General features: G+C 36.8%; 1 protein-coding gene across 1 annotated transcript; it reads right to left on the reverse strand.

The window, feature by feature from the left end:
- Positions 1-333: 333 nt before the first annotated feature.
- On the reverse strand, positions 334-8,252 carry LOC149828151 (signal peptidase complex subunit 2-like). The gene is made up of 5 exons (XM_090017414.1): positions 8,114-8,252; positions 7,725-7,876; positions 7,532-7,613; positions 1,014-1,156; positions 334-938 (listed from the first exon to the last, which is right to left on the reverse strand). The coding sequence occupies exons 1-5, from the start codon at positions 8,207-8,209 to the stop codon at positions 842-844; spliced, it is 570 nt and encodes a 189-aa protein (XP_089873540.1). The 5' UTR covers positions 8,210-8,252; the 3' UTR covers positions 334-841.
- Positions 8,253-10,893: the final 2,641 nt, after the last annotated feature.

Consider the following 10,893-nt stretch of genomic DNA (forward strand, 5'->3'; position numbering starts at 1 on the left):
TTTTGAGCTTTTTAAAATGCAAATCGGATGGCCACGATGTCAGCATGAGCAAAAACGCTCATTTTCAGCATCACCTGATCTGCTTCCCAGGGAGAAACAACATAGAAGGAAGCTGCTACATCAATAGGGAAAACACTTAAAAGCAGAGAGCCCTGAGACAACCGGGTTATCCATAAGAAGATGCTGATTTTAGCACTTGCCACACCAGTCGATAATCTATTAAATGAAAAAAAAAAACATTCTGCATCTAGAATCTGCATAATGTTACCACTCCCACATTCCTCATCTAAGCCAGCATATCTTAGAGCAACACATTGATGCAACAACAAGATCTCCCTTATCACTAGCTTTTATTTGATGAACAGGATAAGAAAATAAGAACAAAAAGGATAACAAAACACAATCAAACAGGTGCATGTGTGCCACACACACACACACACACACACACAGAGAGAACTAGAAGTTAAATCCAAATTGCTAAGAAACCCGCATCAGTGAACACCACGACCTGTTCTTACCTATACCCATTTAAAACGAACCTCACATCCAAACAGAAGCGCACCTATGCATGATAGGGGAGGCAAAGCAAACTGATAATCTTAGCAGAAAGAGAAGTGTAACATCTGGAAGGAAAATATGCTTAGCTAGCCTTAAAAGTCTATCCAATAAAATCTACATCCAGAAAAAAAAAATGAAGTGGACCCCCAAGATCTTTTTCTTCTCTACCTAGCAAAATGTACTCCTAAAAATAAGAAAAGGTTCCACAAAGCCGGTCATCATTTTGGCACCCATAAAAATGAAGCTATAAATCAGGTAAGAGCGGTCTTCTGGATGCTTGAAATCACTTGGTCTTTCGACCATCGTTTGTGTAATCATTAATCAGATCCACCACATCTTTCCAGAAGTAGCCTTCCACTAGAACCCCGTCTCTGGTGAACCTGCGACACGTCTCACCGATTCAGTGACGACACACGTGAGCGCAGAAGCACACGCAAGGAGGAGAAAAGGCATACCATTGAGTCACACTCTTGGTGAGATGGACCGAGGCATGAGCAGAAACAGATTTGGGATCTGAACTGGCTACTGTCAATGTATACATATCAGAAAATCTTGGCAACTTGGAGGAGATTACTAAGCCGGTGCTGTTGAAAGATCCCTGAGCATAAAATTAGGCATGAAAAACATGACCATTGCCTTAAAATTAATTTTGCATATAATGCACCGAGTTATTGGAATGCCAAACACATCAAAACATCCCAAGTACAGAAAAAAAGCATAATCAATGTTAATGAACAGAACAGAATCTCAAGGTCATCTGTTGTTTAAATATGATATCAAAAAGAGGCTGAAAATCCATAGTAGTCGCTAGAATTGTGCACTTTTTCTCAGCAACTCTTTTGTTGCACTTTCGGTATCAATATTCACTTTCTAAACAAGTACATCTCTGGAATTTGCAGTTTCTAGAAGAAACGCACGTGGATTTATATCATTTGTATTAATGAGCCAGAGCAAATAAAAAAAACACTGCTACTCAAGTTTCATTCTCTCCCCAAATTCTGATGGAAAATAGCAGCCACAAGATTTCTATGTAGGAAGGATGAGCAAGAAGGATATCAATGGGGCAGTGAAACACAAGGGATTCCATGGAACATATCACAGTCTGACTTTTCTTCTCATACAAGTAAACTTCAGGGAAATTAAGATGTTTCTGTTCTGAAACAGTATTATTGGAATGCCTGGATCTGTCAGCCAGTGCTTATGTTGAATCGGCCCCATACATGCTAGGTTTTGCCTTTTATTAATATTGTTTTAACATACATTTCATGAAGCCAAAAGGATTATCAATTGCCTTCCTTCAACACCCTACATCTGGGTTTCATAATCATGCACAAAAACTTTTCCAAGCCTTCCACAATCTTTCTTTATCCACTGTTGTGATTGAACTTAAGAATGGAAGCTTCACTTTCCTTACCATCAGTGTGAAGCTCAACAAAACTATTACACATTGGTCTTCCATGCTAAGAATTATTCTGAAAGGTTGATGACCTCGAGGTTACAACAAAGATGGATACACAAACTAGGGCAAGACACCATGCCCTTTTCAGCCTTTATTATAAATACAGTAAATAAATCTCAGATGAATCTGTCTTTGAGCTACTCAGTACTAAAATAGATAGAGACCTTTCAAAAAATAATAAATCATAATATCAACAACCTTCAAGACAGAAGCAGGAGCTTAATGCAAGTTTGGAGGAGGGGTACAGTGCAAGACCAGGAGTAGGGATACAAACCAGCACAGAACACACACACAACAATATGATGCGCTTTATGAGTTGCCTCTAGGGAATAACCCTAGCACCTTGGAAGGTGAACTCTTTGCTTCTGCAACCAAGGTTCAAATGATCGTGCAATATATAAAAAATTGTAGAGAAGAATGTTGAAGATCTCATAAGTCTGGTTTTAAATTTAAATAAAAACAATGAACGGAGCATTGGGGCAACAATAAAAAAATACAAGAAGGTTTTGATGCAATAAACAGCATAGCAAATCCTGGTGTGGGGTCCTCTCGAGGTTGGCTTTTTTGAGAAATAGATTTCTTGGGAATGAATAGCTGCACAAACTTTGAACAAAACCGTAACTTGCATTTTCAAGAAGTTTTCATAGCAGATTCAGATTCATCTCTAGGACATGTTGAGAAATATTGGTAACTCTTTGAGGGTTCACTCGTCGTGATAAGGTTGGCTGATCTACTGAGAAAGTAACACCCAATGGCCAAGTTGGATTGTTGTTTTTTTATTTATTTTTCATAAAAAAGACCCAAATTAGTAAAGCTATCCTCAAAGAAAATATGTCTTTTAGTACTATCCTCCTATTCAACTGCAATCTTGTTTCACTTTTGGAGCCAATCGGATTGCATTTATTGCAAAATTTCCCATCTTTGTGAAGGATACCTGAGCTCATGACACTGTTACTATTTAATGAGATAAGGACGTTGATGTCCAAGCTATTTGTGGTCACACAGTAGTCCATGTTTCAATTCTTCATACATCTGAAATTGCGTTGGAAACAAAACACAATCTTTTTTAAGAACATCATTGCTGCTAGGAATATAAAGGGGTTGGACTTGGTTCCAATCTACGCATTACTGAATCCAACTAATTGGATCTAGCCAAATTAGATGGGGATTCAGATTCAGAGTTGGATGGAAAAAGGTAATGCCAATTTTGGATTCGATTAGCCGATGGGATATATTTACATGCAACTGGATCTGATTATCCATCAGATTTGGATTTTTTGATTGAGATGCAAAACTACATGTCCTGGACTTGTTGGATGCATCTCCTGGGCATGGATGCAAAAGGTGCAAAACATGGATCTGAAGTTGTTTTCTCATGTAATTGGTTTTTTGTTCTTTGGTTTCTAATTCACGGTTAATTCTCCCAAATCCCTGAACATATGACCAGTCCAATTTATAATAAGAACAAAGCTGGTTGGCGAGCTTCAGAACAAAAGAAAACCAGGTACATGAGGGTAGGATCCCTTGACAGTTTATTACATCAAAACCTTTTCTTATTTTCTTGATTGTTGCCCCAATGTTCAGTTCGATATCTGGATTTAAATTTAAAACCTGACCTATGAGGTCTTAGACATTCCTCTCTTCAATCTTCTTATATTGCATGATTGTCTTAACCTTGACTGCAAAAACAAAGAGTTTACCTTCAAAGGCATTAAGATTGTTCCCTACAAGCAACTTACAAAGAGCATCATGTTGTTATTGTGTGTGTTCTTCTATGCTGAGTTGCACTCCCAGTCCAGTCTTGCATTGTGCCCCTCCTCCTCTTGCATTGAGCTCCTGTTTTAAGCTTGCAATGAACCCTTGATCCAAGCTTGCATTGAGCTCCTGCCTCAGGCTAACAATCAACCCCTGCTCCAGGCTTGCGTTTAATTGTGCCATTTGTATATTCTTGAAGTGGCTATCTACCAACTCCTTTATGTCTTCTGCAATACTCATAATAGTTTGTTGAATATTTTTTATTTTGTCTGACAATTGTGCCATGCCAACATAAACATCCGTTATTAATCTGTTGATAGGTGCAGACAGTTCTTTGTTATTCTCCATCTGAAGCTCGCCAACCAGCTTTATTTTATATACAATATTCAGACTTACATTCAGTCCCTTCTCCATGATTGCATTAAGCCCCTCTCCTAGGCTTGTATTGATCCTACCCTCATGTACCCGGTTTTCTTTTGTTCTGAGACAATACTATTGGGATGCCAAGATCTGTGAGCTAGTGCCTTTTTTTATGCTGCATCGGTCCTCTACATGCTAAGTTTTATCTTCTATCAATATTGTCTTAATAGACATCTCACGAAGCCAAAAAGAAAATCAAGGGCCTTTCTTTAACACCCTCCATTTGGGTTTCATAATCATGCACAAAAACTTTTCCAAGCTTTCCACTGTCTTCTTTATCCACTATTATGATTGAGCTTCACTTCATTAACGTTATTGTGAAGTTGAACACAATTATTACACCATGGAGTTCCATGCTAAGAAATATTCTGAAAGGTTGACAACCGTGAGGTTACAAGAAAGATGCATACACAAACTAGGACAATACACCAAGCTCTTTTTGACCTTTATTATAAATACAGTAAATAAATCTTAGATGAATCTGTCTTTGAGCTACTCAGTACTAAAATAGCTAGAGACTTTTTCCAAAAATAATAAATCCCAATATCAACAACCTGCAACCAAGCTGAAAACTACAAACAGGAACAAAGGAAACAATATATAGACCATTAATCAAGTAGTAGAAGACATGTCTAATCTCAAACAGCCACAAAACCAATATCTTCCGGTTTCTGCTTCAAACACGAATAACCCAATATCACTTTTATCTCCTACTAAAAGTCATAGACCTTAGACAAATGGACAGAAATAAGTTCTCACGTTTGTTACAAGTCAAAGCCACCACTAAGACAAGCTCTTTCAATTGCTCATACAACTATCACATAATCTGTTATGCATCAATAACCTATACACTGCCCCATAGACACAAAGACGGGTATATGGAAGATGACATGGTCGTGCGTGGTACAATACAAGAGTTTTACAAAACTAGAACATGAAGGCAAGGCAAACCTAAGCAATAAAGCATACACATCATCTTAAAATGCACATTCTTGAGAAGCAATTCAAAATTATTAATTTATTATGACTGAAAACATTTAGTAATAAATAAAAGTTGAAAGTTGAAATGTAATATAATCAACATTTTTTTTTAAAAAGTACACAAGTAAATATAAAAGAAGCAATTCGAGACCATAAATTTTAAAAAAGTATATAGATTAATACTTTCAAAGAGAGATTCTTATAAAGAGATTTACAAGGTTCTAAGAAACTTTTGGTGACTATAGTCTATGCTTACATAATTCAGATGCTCCAAGCCTACCAATATCATCCCCAGGGCAGTTAGCTATCACAAACCCACCAAAACCAATCAAAAAGCTTCCCCATCCAATCCCACACCTACCAATTAGATCTTATGGGTCAGGCTGAATGTCGGAAAACAAAATGGCTTGTTTTTACAGTTGATAAAAAGAATTTGAGAAGTGGTTGTGGAGGTGGTGGTAATGGACCTAGTTGTGATGCTAAATGATGATTGATGGTGTTGAATTGATGACACAAGTAGCACTAATAGCAGCAATGGTGTTGACTAATAATCATGGTGGTAAAAATTGTGATTTTCATATGTGTTTGATGATGGTCATCATCATTATCACAATGATATGATGATCAAAACAGTGAAGGTAATGGTGGCGGTAAAAAAAAAAAAGAGGAGAAAGAGATGATAGAAATAATAACAATGAAGACAATGGTAGTGGTGATGAAGAGTAGGAGATGATGAAAATTAAGATCATGGTAATTGCTACGGGGATAAAAAAGAAACAGTAGAGGATGCTTGTGATGGTATGATAAGAGAAAATGGTATTGACAATAATGATACAAAGAATAAATAGTAGTAATGATTGTGACGGTGATAAAAATAGTGATGATGGTGTCCATCATTAGCAAGGTCATGAAGGCATTGACGATGATGACTGTGGCATAATTTATGATGTTCACATTGATTATGATCATTATCACAAAGGTATATACTGATCATGATGGCAATAAACTGTGATAGCCAAGGATGAAAGAGAGAGAGAGAGAGAGGTTATTTAATTTTAAAAAAAAAAGTAAACTGTCATCCAAACACCAATACAATAATCATGCTAGAATGAGTTGTTTAACAAATGTAAGTTATGACAATCATTTTTACACAAAACTAACTTTTCAAATATGTCATTCAAAAAGGGCCTAGCTGTTACCATTCACTATTTTGACTTCTATATTAAAACAAATTCATCATTATCCAGCCTCACATTTTCATGACAAATAAGACCCGCAACATGATGTCTCTACATGGAATAATGGGAAAAGATAGTAAACTGACATGAACTCCTTGACTGATGGCAGCACAAAAAGGCAAAAACGATGAAAAATGTAAAGTCCTTACCTCTAGCCAATTCCTCCATTACCTTCATAAACATCAGCACAAAACTTTGCCTAGGAAACAAGCAGCCCAGTAACTCAATTCTCACATAGAAAAGGGTTCCACCAGAAAGAAGCCCCATCAACCAATTACCTCCCAGGTATCTCTATTTAGAGGCAGAGGTGGTAATTGTGCTAAGTACTGATCGGTCACCGAGTACTTGTCTTGTGACCTATGTCACAGAGGCACATCAAAATGGGTCCGGTGTCTAGGGGCCACAAAACAACACAGTGACATGCTTTCGCTCTTGTACATTGTGCACGTATTTTTGAAGAACGTTTTGCTGTTACCTTTTGGATTTTTCTTAATAAGTTTTAGTTTCTAAATATTTTAAGATATGTGTGATTACCATGTGCATATTACAGACAAGAAACTTCATAATATTCCAAATAACTCTCTCATGAAGAACAATTATGAGTCTACACACTAACCAAAATGGATCTGGTCTCTCAAGAGAGCCAAACTCCAGCATCTGCGGACCAAAAAACAAGCAAGATAGAAGAGAGACAAACTCCTTGTATTTAATAGGATTTCCCGCACATCTGTAGCAACGATCTCATCTCCCAGTAATACTGATGACAGTATAAGTGTGCAGACTGGCACCGTTCACTCAATATATCTGTTGGGGATGAAATGTAAAGTTACTTGTCCATTCCCAAACAACCAAGCAAGCTATCAGTCCCTATTCGCTGATTGAACCGAGAAGTCTAAGAGGCCACGCTAATATCGCACAACCATTAAGTAAAAAAATTAAAATAAAAACAAAAAAAAATAGCACCCTCACGTACATATAACCACAAAAAATTAAAGGCATCAGAACCATCCATTTCCAAAACATGAAAGGACAGTACATGGTGCAACAATTCACCGGTCACATACAATACAGATTGCAGATAACAAAAGCACTCTTACATAAAACAAAACGAAACACTTACCGCAGGTGGATAAGTAAAAAGAATCGCGTTTTTCTCCTTGGTGTAAATGATCAGCTGCAACAGCCCGTTGAAGATCACATACTTGCCAGAGTCAAGCACAACAACACCTAATTTTCAACCGATCTATCGCTAAATGTACACAATAGGGAAAAAACGAAAAAAGAGGACAACAACAACAACAGAAAAAGGATATAATACGATGCAAACGATGAGAAAATCTCGATTGGCGGGGAACTTTTTGGGGTAGAACTGTGCGGCGAGGGCAATGGCTATGATGATCACGCCGATGAACAACCTGATGTTGCTGAGGGTCACGTCCTCGGCGTACCCTTGGCCCGTCACGATCTACAAATATTCCAAACCGGAATTTCTTAGTTTAACCCTAAATTTAGCGCAAAATCGCGCCCTAGATGATCTGTAGAACCACAGAATCACACCAAACCATAAATCTCGCAAAGAGAAATCTTGATCGGTAAAGGGATTGAAAGGAAAATGACGATCTACTGGCACGTAAATAAAACCCTAGAAAACGAAACTTTGACGAAAAACAAAAAACAAAAAAAGACGACGCGATTAGGATACCTCCGAGACGGTTTCATCGAGGAGGTGCTTGATGGCGTGAGGATCGTTAAGGTTGGCCTTCTTCGGGGATTTGGAAGGAGAAGGCTTGCTGGCCATTCTCGACCTTCTCTCTCTCTCTCTCTCTCTCTCTCTCTGACTTCGACTTTTATAGGCGCCGGGGTCTAACGCGGTGGGAATGAGGATTAGGGGTGTCAAGAAGTCGGGTTTGGTTCGGACACAGGTGCAGCCAGACTTGGATCAGATTTACGGGTATAGTATCATGTCCGGACTCGAGTTTAATCGGGTCTACTATCAGAAAAACTATACCCGGATATGATAAGAACTACATGAACCAAACCAGAAACCATATCCGGTAAAACCATATTTTTTATCATCTTTACATTGAAAATTTGTGGGTCTTAATCGAAACTTCGGTCAGGTCCGAATCTGGCATAAAATTTCACAAACTATACTCGGGTCAATGTATTAATCGGACCTTTGGGTCTGAACCCGGGTCTTAATCGAGTCTTATTATTTATCATCATACTCGAACCATATAGGGTTTCTTTCGGGTCAGGTCTGGGTAAACCAGGCTCGTTGACACATCTAGTGAGGATACCATTTCCCTTTTCTGGATTAAGGTTTCGGGTCAGGTTGGTATGCCCAACTCAGTCCCGAATGGCTCTTTAATAAGAACCAGACTGAGCTGTGGATGGGTCCGGCCTTACCGACTAGACCTGGTAAAGTTCGGGTCTAGGCCTACCAACATAGATTCAATTCAACAAAGGTTGGATTTATAAATATCCCATTAATGGATGGAGTCGGGTTTGGTTTGTGATTCTATCTCATGTGATATGAAATCATGCTAGAGATGCAAATGGATTGGGTTTTGAAATCATGATAGAAGATGACGATTTGTACATATAAATGACACTATAAAAAAGGATGTCTTTTAGCTAGGGGTGTCAACGGGTCTGACTTACTTGAACACTACCACGACCAAACCTTATAGGATCCGGGGTATGGTGATAAATAAGAAGACCCGAATGTTTCGATTAATACATGGATCCTGGTATGGTTTATGAAATTTTATATCAGATTCGGGCCCCAATTGAGTTTCCATTAAGACTCATAAATTTTTCAATCTAAAAATGATAAAAATTTTATTTTACCAGGTATGGTCTGGACCTAGTTTATGTAATTTTTATCGGGTTCGGGTATGATTTTTCTTATAGTGGACCCAATTAGACCTTGGTTCGACCAAAAAATTGGGTCAAAGTCTGCTTCCACTGGGTCCGAACCAAATTGACCCGTTGACACCCCTACTTCTGACCAAAAGAAGCATAGTGAAAGGCCCCGAGCCTTGTTTTGATCAACTCTTAGCCAACATATCCAAAAAATTTGTTTGAAGCAATGTTGTCAGTATGGGTATCGACCCTGAATTGTTGGGCCACTGATTCACTTGTATCAGCCGATACCCATACTTAAGTAAATCATTCCTTATGGGTCATAAAATAATAGAAAAGAAAAATATCCATATTATACGACAAAAATGACATATTTCCTTAAATACCTTCAAATTTGTCGAATTCGTCTGTTATCCAAAATAAAAAATTTATTATTATTTTTATGACCTTTTTAGCCTTCGCACCTATCATCTTCGATGTGAATTTCCTCTATAGGCGAATTTTCTCTATCTCCACTAGAAACTCCACCCTCGCAAATACCTAAGTTATCGTGTATTAAAAAATTATCAAATTCGCATAAAATCAGTAAAACCGACAAACATCTTAAATACTTGAGTTACTTTGAATAAAAATTCCTAAATTCTCATAAAAAAAACTGTAAAAAAAAAAATAACTCAAATCAACAAACATTGCAAATACTTGAGTTACTTCGCATAAAAAATATAATAACATCGCATAAAAAATCTATGATTTTTTTTACTCGAACCGACAAACATCATAAATAATTGAGTTACCTCGCATAAAAAATATAATAATGTTGCATAAAAAAACAATGATTTTTTTTAACTCAAATAGACAAACTTCGTAAATACTTGAGTTACCTCGCATAAAAAATATAATAATGTCGCATAAAAATTATGATCTTTTTTAACTTGAACCAATAAACATTGCAAATACTTGAGTTACCTCACATAAAAAATTTGCAGTTTTTTTTTTAACTCCATATGACAAACATTGCAAATAATTTAGTTACCTCGTATAAAAAATGTAATAACATTGCATAAAAAATCTAGAATTTTTTTAACTCGAACCAACAAACCTCTCAAATACTTGAGTTACATCGCATAAAATTGTAGTAACGTCATATAAAATATATGCAAGCAAACTATCTTTTAAACTCAAACCTCTAAACATCGCAAATACCTGAGTTACTTTGCATAAAAAAATCTTAAATTCGCATTAAAAAACTATGAAATTTTATTTTAACTCAAACTGAGAAACTACGCAAATACTTGAGTTACTTCACATAAAAAAATATAATGTCACATAAAAATCTACGAATGTCCTTTAAAATTTAAATTGCGTGCCCTTTTTTACGTTTAAGATGCTGGTACCGGGTATTGATCCGAGTTATTTTTGCTAATGGTTATTTTCTACCTGGCACCAACATCTCAAAAATTTTGCTTCTTTTTAAGAACAAAATCTAGGGTTTTTTGTGGTCCCAAAAATTCCCTTCACATAATTTTTGAGTTTATCGACTTTTCTTGTGATTTCGATGATGGTATGACATTCTTTCATGGACTCTTGTTAGATTAAAAAGTGAGTTCTTTGTAA

This window comes from Nuphar pumila, chromosome 9, assembly GCF_984573655.1.
Source record: "Nuphar pumila chromosome 9, dmNupPumi1.hap1.1, whole genome shotgun sequence".
In the NCBI taxonomy this organism is placed as follows: domain Eukaryota; kingdom Viridiplantae; phylum Streptophyta; class Magnoliopsida; order Nymphaeales; family Nymphaeaceae; genus Nuphar; species Nuphar pumila.